Source organism: Ranitomeya imitator, chromosome 5 (assembly GCF_032444005.1).
Source record: "Ranitomeya imitator isolate aRanImi1 chromosome 5, aRanImi1.pri, whole genome shotgun sequence".
Lineage (NCBI taxonomy): Eukaryota > Metazoa > Chordata > Amphibia > Anura > Dendrobatidae > Ranitomeya > Ranitomeya imitator.
The window spans coordinates 503,974,402-503,998,676 of NC_091286.1; the positions used below are offsets into that span (position 1 = coordinate 503,974,402).

The following is a 24,275-nucleotide window of genomic DNA, read 5'->3' on the forward strand; positions in this document are numbered from 1 at the left end:
CTACCTAAAAATAAGTGTTGTCAGCAGCACATCACTCGGTATAATCAGAGGATGTGCTGCCGACAATGCTGTATGTGTACTTAATGAGCATTTTAGTGATTGTTCTATCCCCATATCTATCTATATTATTTAGCTGGAGTTCTGACTCCCATAATCCCTGCAGATGATTTGTGGGAACAGGTCACGGTGGTCCGACCTCTTCTTTATTTATAGTTCTCCATACACTAGGCCATCATAAATTTAGCATCCGAGGTCACCGCGAGCTGTCACCTGCTGATGACGATGGATTAAGCCAAGAAATAATTATGACAAAACATTGCTAAATATGACAGTCGATAACTGTGGTCTGATTTTGTGCTGACTTCATGTTTATCAGCAGAAACCTTTGTTTTTCAGGAAGCAGACACGGATGAGAATCAGGGCACGTTGACATTTGAGGAGTTCTCGGTGTTCTACAAGATGATGTCATTACGGAGAGATCTGTACCTGCTGCTCCTAAATTACAGTGATAAGAAAGATCATTTAACAGTGGATGAACTTGCCCAATTTCTTAAAATGGAACAAAAGGTATGAAAATCATCTGCATGCTTTTTTCTTGTTTAATTCAACGTTGATCACAAATGATGTGTAATCTATATAATGATCCATGATGGTGAGGAATGCTCTTGAAGTAGGGCATCGGGGAGCTCAGTGGTGAACAGAAGAGACCGCATGGTCCTTAAAGAGACTGAATGGTCTGCGGTAGTGAGATGAATGGTTACTTGTTTTTATTAGGGCACCGAATGAATCAAGTTTTAGGGATGGGTTTGTGCAATAAAATAAAGTTTTTGATGATCCAAACAAATGTATCCATTTGTGCAATATCAATTATAAATATATATGTGTGTGTGTATATATGTATATATATATATATATATATATATATATATATATATATATATATATATATATATATACAGTGGGGCAAAAAAGTATTTAGTCAGTCAGCAATAGTGCAAGTTCCACCACTTAAAAAGATGAGAGGCGTCTGTAATTTACATCATGGGTAGACCTCAACTATGGGAGACAAACTGAGAAAAAAAAATCCAGAAAATCACATTGTCTGTTTTTTTAACATTTTATTTGCATATTATGGTGGAAAATAAGTATTTGGTCAGAAACAAACAATCAAGATTTCTGGCTCTCACAGACCTGTAACTTCTTCTTTAAGAGTCTCCTCTTTCCTCCACTCATTACCTGTAGTAATGGCACCTGTTTAAACTTGTTATCAGTATAAAAAGACACCTGTGCACACCCTCAAACAGTCTGACTCCAAACTCCACTATGGTGAAGACCAAAGAGCTGTCAAAGGACACCAGAAACAAAATTGTAGCCCTGCACCAGGTTGGGAAGACTGAATCTGCAATAGCCAACCAGCTTGGAGTGAAGAAATCAACAGTGGGAGCAATAATTAGAAAATGGAAGACATACAAGACCACTGATAATCTCCCTCGATCTGGGGCTCCACGCAAAATCCCACCCCGTGGGGTCAGAATGATCACAAGAACGGTGAGCAAAAATCCCAGAACCACGTTGGGGGACCTAGTGAATGAACTGCAGAGAGCTGGGACCAATATAACAAGGCCTACCATAAGTAACACACTACGCCACCATGGACTCAGATCCTGCAGTGCCAGACGTGTCCCACTGCTTAAGCCAGTACATGTCCGGGCCCGTCTGAAGTTTGCTAGAGAGCATTTGGATGATCCAGAGGAGTTTTGGGAGAATGTCCTATGGTCTGATGAAACCAAACTGGAACTGTTTGGTAGAAACACAACTTGTCGTGTTTGGAGGAAAAAGAATACTGAGTTGCATCCATCAAACACCATACCTACTGTAAAGCATGGTGGTGGAAACATCATGCTTTGGGGCTGTTTCTCTGCAAAGGGGCCAGGACGACTGATCCGGGTACATGAAAGAATGAATGGGGCCATGTATCGTGAGATTTTGAGTGCAAACCTCCTTCCATCAGCAAGGGCATTGAAGATGAAACGTGGCTGGGTCTTTCAACATGACAATGATCCAAAGCACACCGCCAGGGCAACGAAGGAGTGGCTTCGTAAGAAGCATTTCAAGGTCCTGGAGTGGCCTAGCCAGTCTCCAGATCTCAACCCTATAGAAAACCTTTGGAGGGAGTTGAAAGTCCGTGTTGCCAAGCGAAAAGCCAAAAACATCACTGCTCTAGAGGAGATCTGCATGGAGGAATGGGCCAACATACCAACAACAGTGTGTGGCAACCTTGTGAAGACTTACAGAAAACGTTTCACCTCTGTCATTGCCAACAAAGGATATATTACAAAGTATTGAGATGAAATTTTGTTTCTGACCAAATACTTATTTTCCACCATAATATGCAAATACAATGTTAAAAAAACAGACAATGTGATTTTCTGGATTTTTTTTTCTCAGTTTGTCTCCCATAGTTGAGGTCTACCTATGATGTAAATTACAGACGCCTCTCATCTTTTTAAGTGGTGGAACTTGCACTATTGTTGACTGACTAAATACTTTTTTGCCCCACTGTATATATATTCCGTATATACTCGAGTATAAGCCAACCCCCCCTAATTTTGCCACAAATAACTGGGAAAACTTAATAACTCGAGTATAAGCCTAGGGTGGAAAATGCAGCAGCTACCGGTAAATTTCAAAAGTAAAAATAGATACCAATAAAAGTAAAATTAATTGAGACATCAGTAGGTTGTGTTTTTGAATATCCATATTGAATCAGGAGCCCCATATAATGCTCCATAAAGTTTGATGGGCCCCATTAGATGCTCCATATTAAATTGTCTCATATAATCCTGCATAAAGGGTAATAAGGGCACCATAAGATGCTCAATAGAGAGATTTTCCCTATATAGTGCTGCACAAGCGTTATGGCCCCATAAGATGCTCCATACAGTCACTTGCCCCATATAGTGCTGCACAAGTGTTATGGCCCCATACAGATGCTCTGCATAGCCACTTGCCCCATATAGTGCTGCACAAGCGTTATGGCCCCATAAGATGCTCCTTACAGCCACTTGCCCCATATAGTGCTGCACAAGTGTTATGGCCCCATAAGATGCTCCGTACAGCCACTTGCCCCATATAGTGCTGCACAAGCGTTATGGCCCCATAAGATGCTCCATATAGTCACTTACCCCATATAATGCTGCACAAGCGTTATGGCCCCATAAGACGCTCCGTACAGCCACTTGCCCCTTATAGTGCTGCACAAGTGTTATGGCCCCATAAGATGCTCCGTATAGTCACTTGCCCCATATAATGCTGAACAAGCGTTATGGCCCCATAAGACGCTCCGTGCAGCCACTTGTCCCATATAGTGCTGCACAAGTGTTATGGCCCCATAAGATGCTCCGTATAGTCACTTGCCCCATATAATGCTGCACAAGCGTTATGGCCCCATAAGACGCTCCGTACAGCCACTTGCCCTTTATAGTGCTGCACAAGTGTTATGGCCCCATAAGATGCTCCCCACAGCCACTTGCCCCTTATAGTGCTGCACAAGTGTTATGGCCCCATAAGATGCTCTGTATAGTCACTTGCCCCATATAGTGCTGCACAAGTGTTATGGCCCCATAAGATGCTCCGTATAGTCACTTGCCCCATATGCTTTTGCTGTGATAAAAAAAAAAAAAAATCACATACTCACCTCTCTAAACTCAGGACCCCCGGCACTTTCAATAGTTACCTGCTCCTCGAGCGGCTCCGTCTTCGGCACTGACGTTCAGCAGAGGGCGCGCACTGACTAAGTCACCGCTCCCTCTGACCTGAGCGTCACAGCCAGAGGACGATGAAGACGGAGCCGCACTGGAGCGAGGAGAGGTAAATATCGCGCAGCGCTGCGCTCCCCCTCCCCGTATACTTGCCTGCTTTTGGCGCGGTGCAGTCCCTGCTTCTTCCACCGCTGCATCTTCTTCCTGTATTGAGCTGTCACAGTAACCGCTCATTACAGTAATGAATATGCGGCTCCACCCCTATGGGAGGTGGAGCCGCATATTCATTACTGTAATGAGCGGTACCATGTGACCGCTCAGTACAGGAAGAATCTGCAGCGCTGGAAGAAGCAGGGACCGCATCGGGAGTAGGTAAGTATAATTACACAGCCCCCGCTCCCCCTCCCCTGCCGACCCCCGGGTATGATTCGAGTATAAGCCGAGAGGGGAACTTTCAGCCCAAAAAAATGGGCTGAAAATCTCGGCTTATACTCGAGTATATATACGGTGTGTGTGTAGATAGATAGATAGATAGATAGATAGATAGATAGATAGATATATCACGACCAATCAGTCGGCAAGTCTACTCACCCAGTACAACCCCAATTGCTGTAATCATGGTCCTCTGGGCAAGATGATGTCCTCTGCACTGCCCACATCTTCTCATCAGTCCTGCGAATGTGTGCAAAGTTTTTGAAGAGCGGAAATGATCGAGCTTCCAAGCTTGAAAAAATTTACTGGATTAAAAAATATTGATACACCATGTTCCATAGTATTATACAAATGACATTTTTCTCAGATTTTCCTAAATGGTCGGTGCAAATGACAGTCTAATAAAAGTCATCACCCGTTAGATCAGTGTTTCTCAACTCCAGTCCTCAAGACCCACCAACAGGTCAGGTTTTCAGGATTTCCTTAGTATAATTTCATCACCTGGTCAGGCATTCATTCCATCACCTACGCGATACTAAGGAAATCCTGAATACGTGACCTGTTGGTGGGTCTTGAGGACCGGAGTTGAGAAACACTGCGTTAGATTATACATCAAATTTTATTAAAGAAACCTCTCAATGATAACAGTATAATCTCCAAAATGAATAAAAACTCAAAATGCACTGTTCCAAATTGTTAGGCACAGCAGAATTTCTCAACATTTGATATGTTTTAAAGAGCTGAAAATGCTCATTGTGGAATTTGCAGCATTAGGAGGTCACATTCACTGAACAAAAAAGCTATTTAACTCCAAAACATCCTAACAGGCCAAGTTACATGATAACATATAGGACCCCTTCTTTGACTACATAGGACCCCTTCTTGGATATCACCTTCATAATTCTTGCATCCATTGAACTTGTGAGTTTTTGGAGAGTTTCTGCTTGTATTTCTTTGCATGAAGTCAGAATAACCTCCCAGAGCTGCTGTTTTGATGTGAACTGCCTCCCACCCTCATAGATCTTTTTCTTGATGATACTCCAAAGGTTCTCTGTAAGGTTGAGGTGAGGGGAAGATGGTGGCCACACCATGAGTTCATCTCCTTTTATGCCCATAGCAGCCAATGACTCAGAGGTATTCTTTGCAGCATGAGATGGTGCATTGTCATGCATGAAGATGATTTTGCTCCTGAAGGCACGTTTCTGCTTTTTAGACCATGGAACGAAGTTGTCAGTCAGAAACTCTATATATTTTGCAGAGGTCATTTTCACACCTTCTGGAACCTTAAAGGGCCCTATCAGCTGTTTCCCCATGATTCCGGCCCAAAACATGACTCCTCCACCTCCTTGCTGATGTTCCAGCTTTGTTGGGACATGGTGGCCATCCACCAATCATCCACTACTCCATCCATCTGGACATCCAGGGTGCGCGACACTCATCAGTAAACAAGACTGTTTGAAAATTAGTCTTCATGAATGCCTGGGCCCACTGCAACCATTTCTGCTTGTGGGACATTGTTTAGGGGTGGCCGAATAGTAGGTTTATGCACCACTGCAAGCCTTTGAAAGATCCTACACCTTGAGGTTCAAGGGACTCCAGAGGCACCAGCAGCTTCAAATAACTGTTTGCTGCTTTGTAATGGTATTTACTCTCTTAATCCAATGAATTTGTCTGGCAGAAACCTTCCTCATTATGCCTTTATCAGCACGAAAATGTCTGTGCTCAGATTCAGCCACAAATCTCTTCACAGTATGATGATGACTCTTAAGTTTTCCTGAAATATCTAAAGTTTTCATACCTTGTCCAAGGCATTGCACTATTTAACGCTTTTCAGCAGCAGAGAGATCCTTTTTATTTCCTGTATTGCTTAAAACCTGTGGCCTGCTTAATAATGCGGAACATCATTTTTAAGTAGTTTTCCTTTAATTAGAATCACCTGGAAAACTAATTGTCACGTGTTTAAGATTGATTTCAGTGATCCATTGAGGCCTGAGACACAGTACCATCCACGAGTTTATTTGAAAAACAAAACAATTAAATCTTTATGACACTCAAATCCAATTTGCATTATAATTTGGAACACGTAGATGTAGATTTCATCTTGAGTGTAGACAGCTACACGTTTAGAACATCCTTTGCGCTCTTTAACAAAGCTTTGCTAAAGAACGCCATGGATGTTCGAAACTTGTAGCTGTCTACACTCTTGATGGAATCTATTCATATCTTTTAATCCAGTAATTTTTTGGAAGCTGGATCATTTCCTCTCTCCATTTCTGCAAATGGTTCCTTATAGATCCGTGCCTCCTGGGACACCTAGCTGGGGTGAGCTGGTCAGTCCTTTTCTATGTGCAAAGTTTTTGCTGCCTGGAAATACACAAATGTCCCTGGTTTCATTGGTACACTCACTTGCCCTAGAAACGTCTGCACGTGCCTAGGAAAAAAAGAGATCGCACACTTGCACAAGATTCACAGGACTGAGAAGAAGGCCTGGACAATGCGGAAAACATCAGTCATGTCCAGGATGCCGTGCCTGCAACATCTAAGACCGGACTAGTCTGTCGATGCCTGCGGGACTGGGTTTGATTTGCATAGGACAAGTGGCACTTTATAACTTGATTTTGCACCAATATGTACATTAGTATGAAGCATAAAAAACCTTATTTTGAAGGGGTTATCCCCTTTCAGGAAAATTTTTCCTATAGGCTCCGTTAGCAGTTAAAAAAACAACAACAAACAAACGGCGTTTTCCTCACCCTCATTCTCCACCATTGCCCTGGTGTCTGTCACTGTCTGCAGTTCTGATGTCACACCGCCATTCAGTGAGGTCAGCGACTCTGAGCGGCCGTGCCATCTACATCGGCAGAGGCGCTGAGATCACTTATTGTTTGCCACTTTGGCAATGTGATTTAAATGCTGTAAACAGCAGATATTGGAAGCGACGGTGGAGAATCAGCACTGGAACGGGGCAGGTGAGTAAGGCTAGGTTCACACTGCGTTAGTGGGTATCCGCTAACGGAATCGTTTACATAGCGCCACTAACGCAATGTAACGGATCCGTTAGCGCACCCATTGACCGCAATGTATGTAATGCATCCCTAACGCATTCCATTTTTGGCATGCGTTAGCGATGCTCCGTTATTTTGTGACGGACCTCGAACGCTATCTGCAGTGTTTTTGGGTCCGTTCTCGCTAGCGCAGATCGGGCATCTGCGCTAGCGCGATTACTAAACGCGATCCCTTTTTGGACATTGCGTTAGTGCAGTCCGTTAGCGTATGCGCTAAACAGACTGCACTAACGCAATGTGAACCTAGCCTAAGGGTATGTGCACACGTTCAGGATTTCTTGCAGAAATTTCCTGACAAAAACCGGACATTTCTGCCAGAAATCCACATGCATTGTTTTCGCGTTTTTTGAGCGTTTTTTCCAAGTTTTTTCCCAATGCATTAAATAGCGGGGAAAACGCAAAAAATCCGCAAAATTAATTAACATGCTGCTTTTTTTACCGTGATGCGTTTTTTTTTTGCAGAAAAAAACGCATCATGTGCATAAAAATTGCAGAATGCATTCTAAATGATAGGATGCATATGTATGCGTTTTTTATATGTTATCGCGAAACAACGTGAAAAACCGCGAAAAAACTTGAACGTGTGCACATAGCCTTATGCTTAGTTTATTTGCTACTTACAGAGCTGACAGGTTCCTCTCAGATCAAGTGTGACTTACCTGCCAAATTTGGATGGAAATAGGCAATGATCTAATGATTTTATTGGCCTCCTAATTGTCCTTCTGCAGCAATATGTTGGGAAAAAGCGTTGCCAAAAAAAAAGATAAGTATCAGAAGAGGAAATGAATGCGGAGCAATGTGGCGGATTATCATCCACTGCGGCATCTCCGGTATATTCCTGTATTACATGTGACCGTACATTACACAAGCACTTGAAAGGCAACCAAACCACTTAGTATAAATGGTCTCGCTTCTTTAGTAATCCATGAACAAATGTTGTGTGTTTTACAGGCTATTTATTTTTTGTGGTTTTTTTTATAATAATAATAAGCCGGAGTTTAAATTCCAGGCAACTCCCTCTGTTCAGATATTTGACTCGGTCAATGTACCATCTGTCTATGAATTGACATCCAGCAATGGGCTGGAAAAAAATCAGGTCGTGGTGGAGATTTTATCACAGATCCTCCAGCTGCACTATCCTGGTTTGCTGAAATCATTGGATATCTTTATCAGCCAGTGTATTGCATTGTTAAGGAGATGGATGGATGGAAAGGTGTATTATTTTTTTGGGTACTGCAGGCCAAGCAGTAACCTGAGTATTTTTAGGTTATAGCTTGGCATCAGATGCAGCAGGGTGTGTAAAATTACATATGTGGAGGTCCCATTATGTAGCATGATATTCAGCACAGTGGGTTGTTGGGTTGGATCACCAGCTAGATACTTTGGCTGTAGAAGGAATATACCATCTAGTCCCCAGTTTTACATTAAAGGGAGTCTGTCAGCAAGTTTTTATTATGTTAACAGAAGCAGCATAATGTAGAGATAGAGACCCTGATTCCACCTGATTCCAGTGATTTATCACTTACTGCATGTTGTCATCTGTCAAAATCACTGTTTTATCTACTTCAGATCTACCAGTTCTCTGAATGCTGAGCTCTGTATAACCCCGCCCACACTACTGATTGGCTGCGTTCTGTGTACACTGTGTATTGAGAAGAAGCCAGTCGGGGTGGGGGCAGGGTTACACAGAACATTTGACCAAAAGGCACGAGACAACTAGTCCTTTAGTGATAATCTACTGCTGATAAAACACTGATTTTATTGAAACTGCAAAGCACCGCCAAGTATGTGACATGTCAGTGGAATCGGGGTTTCTACTCTTACATTTTGGTGCTCTCAGACATTTTCTGGTGACAGATTCACTTTAAGAATATCTGTGACATAGGAACAAGTACAGGACCCTGACTGTTCACATGTAGTGTAAATGCTGTGTGTTTTCTACTGCATTTTTTTGTACAGAAAATTTGCTGTGTTTAACAATTCAAGCAAATTGCACGTGGCACTGTGCGATCAAAAATGCTGTTGAACTGCACATATTTTATTTTCATATACAGGTCCTTCTCAAAAAATTAGCATAATTTCATTATTTACCATAATGTAATGATTACAATTAAACTTTCATATATTATAGATTCATTATCCACCAACTGAAATTTGTCAGGTCTTTTATTGTTTTAATACTGATGATTTTGGCATACAACTCCTGATAACCCAAAAAACCTGTCTCAATAAATTAGCATATTTCACCCATCCAATCAAATAAAAGTGTTTTTTAATAACAAACAAAAAACCATCAAATAATAATGTTCAGTTATGCACTCAATACTTGGTCGGGAATCCTTTGGCAGAAATGACTGCTTCAATGCGGCGTGGCATGGAGGCAATCAGCCTGTGACACTGCTGAGATGTTATGGAGGCCCAGGATGCTTCAATAGCGGCCTTAAGCTCATCCAGAGTGTTGGGTCTTGCGTCTCTCAACTTTCTCTTCACAATATCCCACAGATTCTCTGTGGGGTTCAGGTCAGGAGAGTTGGCAGGCCAATTGAGCACAGTAATACCATGGTCAGTAAACCATTTACCAGTGGTTTTGGCACTGTGAGCAGGTGCCAGGTCGTGCTGAAAAATGAAATCTTCATCTCCATAAAGCATTTCAGCCGATGGAAGCATGAAGTGCTCCAAAATCTCCTGATAGCTAGCTGCATTGACCCTGCCCTTGATGAAACACAGTGGACCAACACCAGCAGCTGACATGGCACCCCACACCATCACTGACTGTGGGTACTTGACACTGGACTTCAGGCATTTTGGCATTTCCTTCTCCCCAGTCTTCCTCCAGACTCTGGCACCTTGATTTCCGAATGACATGCAAAATTTGCTTTCATCAGAAAAAAGTACTTGGGACCACTTAGCAACAGTCCAGTGCTGCTTCTCTGTAGCCCAGGTCAGGCGCCTCTGCCGCTGTTTATGGTTCAAAAGTGGCTTTACCTGGGGAATGCGGCACCTGTAGCCCATTTACTGCTTCCTCAGGTTCCCCAAGGTCTGGAACCGGTCCTTCTCCACAATCTTCCTCAGGGTCCGGTCTCCTCTTCTCGTTGTACAGCGTTTTCTGCCACATTGTTTCCTTGCAACAGACTTACCATTGAGGTGCCTTGATACAGCACTCTGGGAACAGCCTATTTGTTGAGAAATTTCTTTCTGGGTCTTACCCTCTTGCTTGAAGGTGTCAATGATGGCCTTCTTGACATCTGTCAGGTCGCTAGTCTTACCCATGATGGGGGTTTTGAGTAATGAACCAGGCAGGGAGTTTATAAAAGCCTCAGGTATCTTTTGCATGTGTTTAGAGTTAATTAGTTGATTCAGAAGATTAGGGTAATAGGTCGTTTAGAGAACCTTTTCTTGATATGCTAATTTTTTGAGACAGGTTTTTTCGGTTATCAGGAGTTGTATGCCAAAATCATCAGTATTAAAACAATAAAAGACCTGACAAATTTCAGTTGGTGGATAATGAATCTATAATATATGAAAGTTTAATTGTAATCATTACATTATGGTAAATAATGAAATTTAACACTATATGCTAATTTTTTGAGAAGGACCTGTACACTTATATTGGGAGCTTGTAAAAGCACAGTTGTGTTTTTCATTTTTTTAAGTGTAGAATCTTAACTTTTCTGCACAAAAAAGCATTAAAAAACACTGCATCATATCTGCATCAAAAACTCCCCCCAAATATGGTAAGGCCGTAAAAAATGCAGGGCAGATTGCTGTTGTGTATTATGGTACATTGGAACATGACCATATTGTCACTACTCTGATATGTATGTGATGTGAGGAGCTTTCATGGGACCTTATGTCACTGCGTGATCAATCATTTCTTGGTATTTTACTAAGAGATGTGTCATAAATATTAAAGGGAACCTGCCCCCCCCCCCCAGGCGTTTTTAACTAAAACAGCCACCTTGTGCAGCAGTAATGCTGCATTCTGACAAGGTGGCTCTTTTAATTCTGGGTGCTGTAAATGCCGAAATAATCAGTTTTGTAATTTGTCCTAAATACCTTTTCTTCAGTCAAGGAGGCAGGCCTTTCCCCCCTGCTGCAGACGCCACACAGCCGTCACTCAAATCTTCTTGGTGCTGGGCGCCGCCTCCTCGCCGCTGTTTTGAAATGAGCCGGCGCCTGCACTCTTTTCTCTGTCCTCATAATGCAGTCCAGCTGACTGCGCCTGTGCGGCCGCCCTGCCTGTGAATCCCAGCCCCGCAGTGTCTTCTTATTTATTCATACTACGGGGCTGGGATTCACAGGCAGGGCGGCCTGCCCAAGGCAGGAGAAAAGAGTGCAGGCGCCGGCTCATTTCAAAACAGCGGTGAGGAGCCGGTGCCAAGAAGATTTGAGTGACGGCTGTGTGGCGTCTGCAGCAGGAGGGAAAGGCCTGCCTCCTTGACTGAAGAAAAAGTACAGTTATATGGCAAAGTTTGGGCACCCCTATTAATCTTAACCTTAATGTTTTATAAAAATTGTTTTTTTTGCAACAGCTATTTCAGTTTCATATATCTAATAACTGTTGGACACAGTAATGTTTCTGCCTTGAAATCAGGTTTATTGTACTAACAGAAAATGTGCAATCTGCATTCATACAAAATTTGACAGGTGCATAAGTATGGGCATCCTTATCATTTTCTTGTTTTAAATACTCCTACCTACTTTTTACTGACTTACTAAAGCACTTTTTTTTGTTTTCCAACCTCATTGAGCTTTGAACTTCATAGCCAGGTGTATGCAATCATGAGGAAGGCTACTTAAAGTGGCCACTTGCAAGTTGTTCTCCTGTTTGAATCTCCTCTGAAGAGTGGCATCCTGGGATCCTCAAAACAACTGTCTAATGATCTGAAAACAACGATTATTCAACGTAGTTGTTCAGGGGAAGGATACAAAAAGCTGTCTCAGAGATTTAACCTGTCATTTTCCACTGTGAGGAACATAGTAAGGAAATGGAAGAACACAGGTCCAGTTCTTGTTAAGGCCAGAAGTGGCAGGCCAAGAAAAACATCAGAAAGGCAGAGAAGAAGAATGGTGAGATCAGTCAAGGACAATCCACAGACCACCTCCAGAGAGCTGCAGCATCAACTTGCTGCAGATGGTATCACTGTGCATCGGTCAGCTATACAACGCACTTTGCACAAGGAGAAGCTGTATGGGAGAGTGATGCGAAAGAAGCCGTTTCTGCAAGCACGCCACAAACAGAGTCGGCTGAGGTATGCAAAAGCACATTTGGAGAAGCCAATTTCTTTTTGGAAGAGGGTCCTGTGGACTGATGAAACCAAGATTGAGTTGTTTGGTCTTACAAAAAGGCATTATGCATGGCGGCCAAAAAACACAGCGTTCCAAGAAAAACACTTGCTACTCACAGTAAACTTTGGTGGAGGTTCCATCATGCTTTGGGGCTGTGTGGCCAATGCTGCGGCATCGGGAATCTTGTTAAAGTTGAGAAAGGCATGGATTCCTCTCAGTATCAGCAGATTCTTAACAATAATGTTCATGAATCAGTGACAAAGTTGAAGTTAAGCAGGGGATGGATCTTTCAGCAAGACAATGATCCAAAACACCGCTCCAAATCTACTCAGGCATTCATGCAGAGGAACAATTACACTGTTCCGGAATGGCCATCCCAGTCCCCAGACCTGAATATCATTGAATATCTGTGGGATCATTTGAAGAGGGCTGTCCATGCTCGGCGACCATCAAACTTAACTGAACTGGAATTGTTTTGTAATGAGGAATGGTCAAAAATACGTTCATCCAGGATCCAGGAAATCATTAAAAGCTACAGGAAGTGACTAAAGGCTGTTATTTTTGCAAAAGGAGGATCTGCTAAATATTAATGTCACTTTTCTGGTGGGGTGCCCATACTTATGCACCTGTCAAATTTTGTTTGAATGCAGATTGCACATTTTCTGTTAGTACAATAAACCTCATTTCAAGGCAGAAACATTACTGTGTCCAACAGTTATTAGATATATGAAACTGAAATAGCTGTTGCAAAAAAAACAATGTTTATAAAACATTAAGCTTAAGATTAATAGGGGTGCCCAAACTTTTTCATATAACTGTATTTAGGACCAGGACTGTGGAATCGGTAAGCCGCAGTTGCGACTCCGACCCCTGATTTTATCAGGTTCCGACTCCGGCTCCTTCATAAATGGCCAATTCGTAACAATAAATTTACTGTTGTCAAATATTAACATCGTGCTTATTCAGTTTCTCACCACCATATAAGTTATCAGACCACTTAGAGCAAAAACTATATTTATTAGAATACAATTAGAATATAGCAAATAACTTTTATCAACTCTTGTAAGTAAATATGCAATAAACACTGTTATGCAGTTAATAAGAAGAAATCTATAAATTTGTCCTCAGAAAAAGTATTGCCTCTGTCAGATCCTCCTTCATGGATGCCCTCAGATCTAATTATTTTGAGAGCAGAGAACAACCTCTCTACACTAACTTGGGTTGGTGGCAAAGCAGTAACCACTCGGGCAACATCTCTGACAATGTCAGGATACAGAGGAATCGCTTGTTGCACTGTTATTTTTGATGAACGGTCAAATTGTTCAATTTCTTTTAGTGCACATGAAAAATTCTGCTGAAATGTACTGGCTGTGTTCTTTGATGGGGATGACTGTTGTGAATTCTGTGGCAGAGCTCCATCCTGTGGTCACAAGTGGTACTGCGGCTTCTGAATTTCCTTCCTCAGGTGATGTGGTGAAGTCGTTAGGTGCTGCTCTATTTAACTCCACCTAGTGCTTTGCTCCTGGCCTCCAGTCAATGTTCTAGTATTGGCCTTGCTTCCTCCTGGATCGTTCCTGTGGCCTGTCTTCCTGCATAAGCTAAGTTTTGCTTGTGTTATTTTTGTTTGCTATTTTTTCTGTCCAGCTTGCTTAATTGGTTTTTCTTGCTTGCTGGAAGCTCTGGGACGCAGAGGGAGCACCTCCGTACCGTTAGTCGGTGCAGAGGGTCTTTTTGCCCCCTTTGCGTGGTTGTTTGTAGGGTTTTGTGTTGACCGCAAAGCAATCTTTTCTATCCTCGGTCTGTTCAGTAAGTTGGGCCTCACTTTGCTAAATCTATTTCATCTCTGCGTTTGTATTTTCATCTCAACTCACAGTCATTATATGTGGGGGGCTGCCTTTTCCTTTGGGGTATTTCTCTGAGGCAAGGTAGGCTTATTTTTCCTTCTTAGGCCTAGCTAGTTTCTCAGGCTGTGCCGAGTTGCATAGGGAGCGTTAGGCGCAATCCACGGCTGCCTCTAGTGTGGTTGGATAGGATTAGGGATTGCGGTCAGCAGAGTTACAACGTCTCAGAGCTCATCCTATGTCTTTTGGTTATTGTCAGGTCACTTTGTGTGCTCTGAACTTCAAGGTCCATTGTGGTTCTGAATTACCTATTCATAACAGTACTGGAGGCCCAAAGTACTAATGCTTCTCAATAGAGGGAAAAAAGAAGTTCTGAGACCATTTTTTTTTTCTTTGCACTGTGTTTTTCCTTTTTTTTTCCCCTAGACATTTGGGTGGTTCAGGACACAGGTGTAGTGATGGACATTAAAGGTCTGTCTTCTTGTGTGGATAATCTCACTACAAGAGTACAAAAAATTCAAGACATTATGGTTCAGAAATCTATGTTAGAACCTAGAATTCCTATTCCTGATTTGTTTTCTGGAGATAGAACTAAGTTTCTCAATTTCAAAATAATTGCAAACTGTTTCTGGCTTTGAAACCTCGCTCCTCTGGTGGCCCAGTTCAACAAGTTAGGATTATTATTTCTTTATTACGTGGCGACCCTCAAGACTGGGCATTTTTCCTTGCGCCAGGAGATCCTGCATTATGTAATATTGATGCATTTTTCCTGGCGCTCGGATTGCTGTACGATGAACCTAATTCGGTGGATCAGGCAGAGAAAAATTTGCTGGCTCTGTGTCAGGGTCAGGATGAGATAGAGATTTATTGTCAGAAGTTTAGAAGGTGGTCCGTGCTCACTCAATGGAATGAAGGTGCGCTGGCAGCTATTTTCAGAAAGGGTCTCTCTGAAGCCCTTAAGGATGTCATGGTGGGATTTCCTATGCCTGCTGGTCTGAATGAGTCTATGTCTTTGGCCATTCAGATCGGTCGACGCTTGCGTGAGCGTAAATCTGTGCACCATTTGGCGGTATTATCCGAGCATAAACCTGAGCCTATGCAGTGCGATAGGACTTTGACCAGAGTTGAACGGCAAGAACACAGACGTCAGAATGGGCTGTGTTTCTACTGTGGTGATTCCACTCATGCTATCTCCGATTGTCCTAAGCGCACTAAGCGGTTCGCTAGGTCTGCCACCATTGGTACGGTACAGTCAAAATTTCTTTTGTCCGTTACTTTGATCTGCTCTTTGTCATCTTATTCTGTCATGGCATTTGTGGATTCAGGCGCTGCCCTGAATTTGATGGACTTGGAGTATGCTAGGCGTTGTGGGTTTTTCTTGGAGCCCTTGCAGTGTCCTATTCCATTGAGAGGAATTGATGCTACGCCTTTGGCCAAGAATAAGCCTCAGTACTGGACCCAGCTGACCATGTGCATGGCTCCTGCACATCAGGAGGATATTCGCTTTCTGGTGTTGCATAATCTGCATGATGTGGTCGTGTTGGGGTTGCCATGGCTACAAAGTCCATAACCCAGTATTAGATTGAAAATCAATGTATGTGTCCAGCTGGGGTTGTCAGGGGGTACATGGTGATGTCCCATTTCTGTCTATCTCATCATCCACCCCTTCTGAGGTCCCAGAGTTCTTGTCTGATTACCGGGATGTATTTGATGAGCCCAAGTCCAATGCCCTACCTCCGCATAGGGATTGTGATTGTGCTATTGATTTGATTCCTGGTAGTAAGTTTCCTAAAGGTCGACTGTTTAATTTATCTATGCCTGAGCACGCCGCTATGCGGAGTTACGTGAAGGAGTTCTTGGAGAAGGGTCATATTTGCCCGTCATCGTCGCCATTGGGAGCGGGGTTCTTTTTTTGTGGCCAAGAAGGATGGTTCGCTGAGACCTTGTATAGATTACCGCCTTCTAAATAAAATCACGGTCAAATTTCAGTACCCCTTGCCGCTGTTATCTGATTTGTTTGCTCGGATCAAGGGGGCTAATTGGTTCACCAAGATAGATCTTCGTGGTGCGTATAATCTTGTGCGTATTAAGCAGGGCGATGAATGGAAAACTGCATTTAATACGCCCAAGGGCCATTTTGAGTACCTAGTTATGCCATTCGGACTTGCCAATGTTCCATCGGTGTTTCAGTCCTTTATGCATGACATCTTCCGAGAGTACCTGGATAAATTCCTGATTGTATACTTGGATGATATTTTGGTCTTCTCGGATGATTGGGAGTCTCATGTGAAGCAGGTCAGAATGGTGTTCCAGGTCCTGCGTGCTAATTCTTTGTTTGTGAAGGGATCAAAGTGTCTCTTTGGTATTCAGAAGGTTTCATTTTTGAGGTTCATTTTTTCCCCTTCTACTATCGAGATGGACCCTGTTAAGGTCCAGGCCATCTATGATTGGACTCAGCCAACATCTCTGAAGAGTCTGCAAAAGTTCCTGGGCTTTGCTAATTTTTTTCGTCGTTTCATCTGTAATTTTTCTAGTATTGCTAAACCATTGACCGATTTGACCAAGAAGGGTGCTGATGTGGTCAATTGGTCTTCTGCTGCTGTGGAAGCTTTTCAAGAGTTAAAGCGTCGTTTTTCTTCTGCCCCTGTGTTGTGTCAACCAGATGTTTCGCTTCCGTTCCAGGTCGAGGTTGATGCTTCTGAAATTGGAGCGGGGACTGTTTTGTCGCAAAGAGGTTCTGATTGCTCGGTGATGAAACCATGCGCCTTCTTTTCCAGGAAGCTTTCGCCTGCTGAGCGAAATTATGATGTTGGCAATCGAGAGTTGCTGGCCATGAAGTGGGCATTCGAGGAGTGGCGTCATTGGCTTGAAGGAGCTAAGCATCGCGTGGTGGTCTTGACTGATCACAGGAATTTAACTTATCTCGAGTCTGCCAAGCTGTTGAATCCTAGACAGGCTCGTTGATCGCTGTTTTTCTCCCGTTTTGACTTTGTGGTTTCGTACCTTCCGGGCTCTAAAAATGTGAAGGCGGATGCCCTGTCTAGGAGTTTTGTGCCCGACTCTCCGGGTTTGTCTGAGCCGGCGGGTATTCTCAAAGAGGGAGTAATTTTGTCTGCCATCTCCCCTGATTTGCGGCGGGTGCTGCAAAAATTTCAGGCTAATAAACCTGATCGTTGCCCAGCGGAGAAACTGTTTGTCCCTGATAGGTGGACGAATAAAGTTATCTCTGAGGTTCATTGTTCGGTGTTGGCTGGTCATCCTGGAATCTTTGGTACCAGAGAGTTAGTGGCTAGATCCTTTTGGTGGCCATCTCTGTCGCGGGATGTGCGTTCTTTTGTGCAGTCCTGTGGGATTTGTGCTCGGGCTAAGCCCTGCTGTTCTCGTGCCAGTGGGTTGCTTTTGCCCTTGCCGGTCCCGAAGAGGCCTTGGACACATATCTCTATGGATTTTATTTCGGATCTCCCCGTTTCTCAAAAAATGTCGGTCATTTGGGTGGTTTGTGATCGCTTCTCTAAGATGGTCCATTTGGTACCCTTGTCTAAATTACCTTCCTCCTCTGATTTGGTGCCATTGTTCTTCCAGCATGTGGTTCGTTTACATGGCATTCCAGAGAACATCGTTTCTGACAGAGGTTCCCAGTTTGTTTCGAGGTTTTGGCGAGCCTTTTGTGCTAGGATGGGCATTGATTTGTCTTTTTCCTCGGCTTTCCATCCTCAGACAAATGGCCAGACCGAACGAACCAATCAGACCTTGGAAACATATCTGAGATGCTTTGTTTCTGCTGATCAGGATGATTGGGTGTCCTTCTTGCCTTTGGCGGAGTTCGCCCTTAATAATCGGGCCAGCTCGGCTACCTTGGTTTCGCCATTTTTCTGCAACTCTGGGTTCCATCCTCGTTTCTCTTCAGGGCAGGTTGAGTCTTCGGACTGTCCTGGTGTGGATACTGTGGTGGACAGGTTGCAGCAGATTTGGACTCATGTAGTGGACAATTTTACCTTGTCCCAGGAGAAGGCTCAACGTTTCGCTAATCGCAGACGCTGTGTGGGTCCCCGACTTCGTGTTGGGGATTTGGTTTGGTTGTCATCTCGTCATATTCCTATGAAGGTTTCCTCTCCTAAGTTTAAGCCTCGTTTCATTGGTCCATATAGGTTTTCTGAGGTTCTTAATCCTGTGTCTTTTCGTTTGACCCTTCCAGATTCTTTTTCCATCCATAACGTATTCCATAGGTCATTGTTGCGGAGATACGTGGCACCTATGGTTCCATCTGTTGATCCTCCTGCCCCGGTTTTGGTGGAGGGGGAGTTGGAGTATATTGTAGAGAAGATTTTGGATTCTCGTGTTTCGAGACGGAAACTCCAGTATCTGGTTAAGTGGAAGGGTTATGGTCAGGAGGATAATTCCTGGGTCTTTGCCTCTGATGTTCATGCTGCCGATCTTGTTCGTGCCTTTCATATGGCTCATCCTGGTCGGCCTGGGGGCTCTGGTGAGGGTTCGGTGACCCCTCCTCAAGGGGGGGTACTGTTGTGAATTCTGTGGCAGAGCTCCCTCCTGTGGTCACAAGTGGTACTGCGGCTTCTGAGTTTCCTTCCTCAGGTGATGTGGTGAAGTCGTTAGGTGCTGCTCTATTTAACTCCACCTAGTGCTTTGCTCCTGGCCTCCAGTCAATGTTCTAGTATTGGTCTTGCTTCCTCCTGGATCGTTCCTGTGGCCTGTCTTCCTGCATAAGCTAAGTTTTGCTTGTGTTATTTTTGTTTGCTATTTTTTCTGTCCAGCTTGCTTAATTGGTTTTTCTTGCTTGCTGGAAGCTCTGGGACGCAGAGGGAGCACCTCCGTACCGTTAGTCGGTGCGGAGGGTCTTTTTGCCCCCTTTGCGTGGTTGCTTGTAGGGTTTTGTGTTGACCGCAAAGCAATCTTTTCTATCCTCGGTCTGTTCAGTAAGTTGGGCCTCACTTTGCTAAATCTATTTCATCTCTGCGTTTGTATTTTCATCTCAACTCACAGTCATTATATGTGGGGGGCTGCCTTTTCCTTTGGGGTATTTCTCTGAGGCAAGGTAGGCTTATTTTTCCTTCTTAGGCCTAGCTAGTTTCTCAGGCTGTGCCGAGTTGCATAGGGAGCGTTAGATGCAATCCACGGCTGCCTCTAGTGTGGTTGGATAGGATTAGGGATTGCGGTCAGCAGAGTTACCACGTCTCAGAGCTCGTCCTATGTCTTTTGGTTATTGTCAGGTCACTTTGTGTGCTCTGAACTTCAAGGTCCATTGTGGTTCTGAATTACCTATTCATAACAGATGACTCTTCTATGCGGGAACGCTTTGCACGGTCCTTGTGATCCAAATATTTTTCGAAATTAAATTCTTCATTAGTTGATGAGGGTGAAGATGTGGCAGGACGACCAAATTCTTCTGGTTCCTCCTGACTGTTCTGCAACCCTTTCATCCTTACTGCTATTTCAAACAGAGCTTTTTTTCCTTTCTCCATTAGTTAGCTGTTGATCATCTAGAAGAATCCGATGCATTGGGTCTACATAAACAGCTGCCAACAGAATGTTATTTTGTAATAGTAGCTCCTCTCTCCGTTTCATTGATGTAGCAATGCCACTTGCAATTAACCCTCCTCTTTGGGACAGGCGAAACATCAGGTTCTTCCACTCCTTTAAGAAATTACCAGGAGGTAAGTCCTCTGCTTGTAATTTTTTAGTCACTGTAAATGGGTGCACACTATCCTTTACAACAAGCTCTATGATCTGCTTTTTAAATGTATCTACTGTCATTGTCACAGTAACTTTGTCACTGACATAATATCTTCCAACTGATGGCTGCAAAGTTCTCTGCTCCTTTGTTTGGCTGGAAGAGCTGGGCACTGGTTCATTGGTTTGGATGCAGTCTTTCTCATACACTGCTTTCAGTAATTCTGGATGAAAGCGCTGTAAATGTCTCTTTAGATTAGAAGCTCTGGTAGGAGCATTTTTATCTTTGCCTGAATATGCACTGATCTTGGCTTCACAGCATTTGTTTTCGTCTGGATCATTTGTCATACACTGACAGACATAGTGTTTTTTATTTTGAGTGATGGTGAAAGGTTCAAATACAGCTGATTTAATGTGACACTTCTTTGACATTCTCAGGTTTTTAATTCTGCATTCACAATCCAAATGACAATTGTTTTTCCTAAAAACAATTGTACAAAATTATTGCCAGGTCGTACAACTGATATAATGTTCAGTAATAATGTTATTCCTCATGTACTCACAGTTAACTGATGCAAAGTTTGTTGAAAGGATATTACTTCTTACAGTCTTCCTCTTCTGAGTAGCAGCTGTGAGATGCTTGGAAGACGCACACCAAACATCTAGTCTAAAGGAGGAGCTTTACTACTAAGAATTTGCAACACATTTTCACTTTCAGTTTCATACATTGTAAGTAGTGGGGTTGTGGCAGCATGAGGTTAACCAAGTATAAGATTAGATATGGGCAGTGGAGAACAGTGACACACAAGAAGTAAGAAATGTCTCTATCTCCAGCAGAACTGCTTATCACTGTTGTTCATAGTTTGATAGAACATATATATTTGAGTAACATTTATAAAATTCATATGAAATTTCAATTATGAAATATTAATACATTTTTTTTAAAGCTGGAGTCGGTACATTTCTACCGACTCCGACTCCAAACAAAACTAACTCTGATTCAGACTCCACAGCCCTGTTTAGGACAAATTACAAAACTGATTATTTCGGCAGTTACAGCACCCAGAACTAAAAGAGCCACCTTGTCAGAATGCAGCATTACTGCTGCACAAGGTGGCTCTTTTAGTTAAAAACGCCTGGGGGGGGGTGACAGGTTCCCATTAATATCCCGTGCATATGGCAGGTGCTGAAACGCATTAGAACCAAGAGGTTTGCAGCTTCTAGTTACCGTAAGTCTGTTTATCGGCATTTACAAAAATGCAAGGATCCAAAGCAGAAAACAGCAGCTGCCCTCCAAGATAGTCCTTTATTAAATACATACCGTAATTACAAAAACAAAAGAACCGCAGAGAAATGCGTAAAACCGCACATAACTGAGTCCGCACTGTCCGCGCCTGCATTCTCGGGCACATAAGCTCCCCCCGTGAGGCTACAATGAAGCCTGGCCTCCAAATACTGCATATGATGAAGGGATTAATGGCAGCATATCCCCAAACTAGGGATACCTCTTCCATACAGGTACATGTCCATTCACTTACCTGCTCCATTTCTAGTAAGGATGCATGGTTTGTTTGCTCATATGCCTGATTTTTGGGGTGCTGCTATACCAGATATGTAAGAAACAGAAATGGACACAATGAGATAATCTGCACTAGAGTGCAAGGAATAGGAGATGCAGATCCAAGTCATCGCGGTTCAGAGTTTCACAACTTCATCATCAGGGCAAGCCACAATCGTACATATACCAGATATGTGACTATTCTCTTTCCCCTGCATGTGACAGGTTTGCCTTCCTTTGACTTATATGCTGTCATTTATCCCTTTATTATGTGTTTGGAGGGACAGGCTTTAGCATATCCTTGCTTGGTTAGCTTGTCTGCCTGAGATTTCCAGTCACGGCTTGACGTACTGCAAAATGATAAGTCGTTTTGTGTTTTCATAGTATATTTTATATGGCTGACTGGCACGCCTTCTATGCATATTGGTGATGCCTACTTGCTGCTTAAAGCACCACTCCAGGTTTTGTTTTCTTTTATGTCATTGCTGGAGTGGTGCTAGGAGTCAGTTCCCTGACTGTAGTCATAAATTTACCAGCCACCATCTGGTCCTAACTTAGCGACTTTGGTGTGCTTGAATAATATGTTTGAGTCCCCACTGCTGAAGGTCTTATGGCTATATGTCTCGTGGTTGCATGTCTCGCGGCTGTTTGACAGCTACAGCGCACACAGGGATTGTCTGTTCCTTAGGCAATCCTTGCATGTTTGGCGGCTGTTAAACAACAGCGAGACATGCAGCTGCAGGGATTCGATCATATTATTCGAGCACACCGAAGACTAGGGTTGAGCGACTTTTACTTTTTTAGGGTCGAGTCAGGTTTCGCGAAACCCGACTATCTCTAAAGTCGAGTCGAGTGAAATCGGCCGATTATGGCGAAAAGTCGGGGATCGACCGAAACACGAAACCCAATGCAAAGTCAATGGGAATTTTTTTTTTTCTTCTCTCTTTCTCTCTCTCTCTCTCTCTCTCTCTCCCTCCCTCCCTCCCTCCCTCCCTCCCTCCCTCCCTCCCTCCCTTCCTCCCTCTCTCCCTTCCTCCCTCCCTCCCTTCCTCCCTCCTCCCTCCCTTCCTCCCTCCTCCCTTCCTCCCCCCTCCGTCCCTGAACAGAAAAGCTGGTGTTACCACGCCCCTAAGACCTATGTCATCACTCTGCCCACGCTCCTTCATTGGCTGAAAAAATGGCGCCAAGCGCGTCATACGAAACGCGACTTTGGCGCAAAAGTCGTGTACCGCATGGCCGACCCCACACAGGGGTCGGGTTTCATGAAACCCGACTTTGCCAAAAGTTGGCGACTTTTGAAAATGAACGATCCGTTTCGCTCAACCCTACCGAAGACATTCGGTTAGCACCAAATCATGCGGGATAACGCCTTATCCAAGCACGTTCTCTCATAGTTATTTTCCATTATCATAAAAAATAATGTATCACGAAAAAATAATCTCAAAATCACTGGGACGTGTTGAAATATTCCAGAGTTATTGCCATATAAAGTGATGCGTGTCAGATTTGAAAAATTTGGCCTGGTCACTAAGGGGTTAACATTCACAACTGACAATTAGCACACACGGACAGAAACTTTTACGTTTTTTGACCATGTTAGGTTAAGTTGGGGAACAGGTCATGAAAATTGTGAAACACTATGAGCCTGATTCACCATTTCCAATTTATTTTTCCCTCAATTTACGTTTTTTGTTTTTTTCTTATTTTGTAGTGTGCAAAGTTAACGGAAAAAAAATGGTTGTCTTTCTAGCTGACCATTTGTGCGACTTTTTTGCATGAAAATGCCACAAGTTTTGCGAAATGTTGTAAAAGTTGCTCACACTTTTTGGGGTGTATATAAAATCACTCCGGGGGGGGGGGGGGAGAAGGACTAGAATACATTGGTGACAAAATTAGTTATGGTACCTTTTGAAATTTTAAAACCAGCAAAAATATCTGGAAACCCTAAACCATGACCACAATGGCGAACTGAAAAAAAAAAAGATGAAGAATAAAAGAATATATCAAGCGAACACTTATCAAAAAGAAAAGGTGCAAATGGAAAGAGGAATTTGGTGCTAAGCAAAAAAAAAAGGTGCAAAACACGTGAATAAAACAAGCACTAATGCAATAGTGAATCACATTACCATACACCTTCATATAACACAATTACGGTACATAGGATTAGTAATATACTCCTTGTATAGGAATTGCTCCCATTATGAACAGATAGAATCCAATGATAGAGCCCAGCTCCGGTGTCACAGGTCCCTTCTCTTTGAGGATGACACGGTGTTGTACAGCCGCCTGTGATTGCTCACAGAGAAGCCATGAGATTTTTAATGAACCCCGTGTTCAGTCATTTCTAGAATTTGATATGGGAAGTACTGTAAGTGCAGTTTCATACCGTATGTCGCCCTTACATGTACAAATTTTGACCTATTTCTGTCCAGGTAAATCACTTTAAATTAGCCCATTGGTCTGATGATCTCTCTCTGCTAGCTTTTTTGTCTCCCAATCACTATAATGTATTTGATTGTAGCATGTAATCAGGATCTCAAAGATCACTCAAAGAAAGTAACTTTAAAATAGGAAAAGTTTTATGTTATGAAGAACCTAAAAGAATTTGCTCTATCCAAACTAACTGGCTGTCTATACATAA

The 24,275-nt window shown here is 43.1% G+C and overlaps 1 protein-coding gene across 1 annotated transcript in view; it reads left to right on the top strand.

The window, feature by feature from the left end:
• PLCH1 (phospholipase C eta 1) overlaps positions 1-24,275 on the top strand; it is a 451,824-nt gene that overhangs the window by 309,401 nt on the left and 118,148 nt on the right. Inside the window, exon 6 of the mRNA XM_069727462.1 lies at positions 397-567. Coding sequence (XP_069583563.1) covers positions 397-567 — 171 coding nt within the window. The remainder of the gene's footprint in view (positions 1-396; positions 568-24,275) is intronic.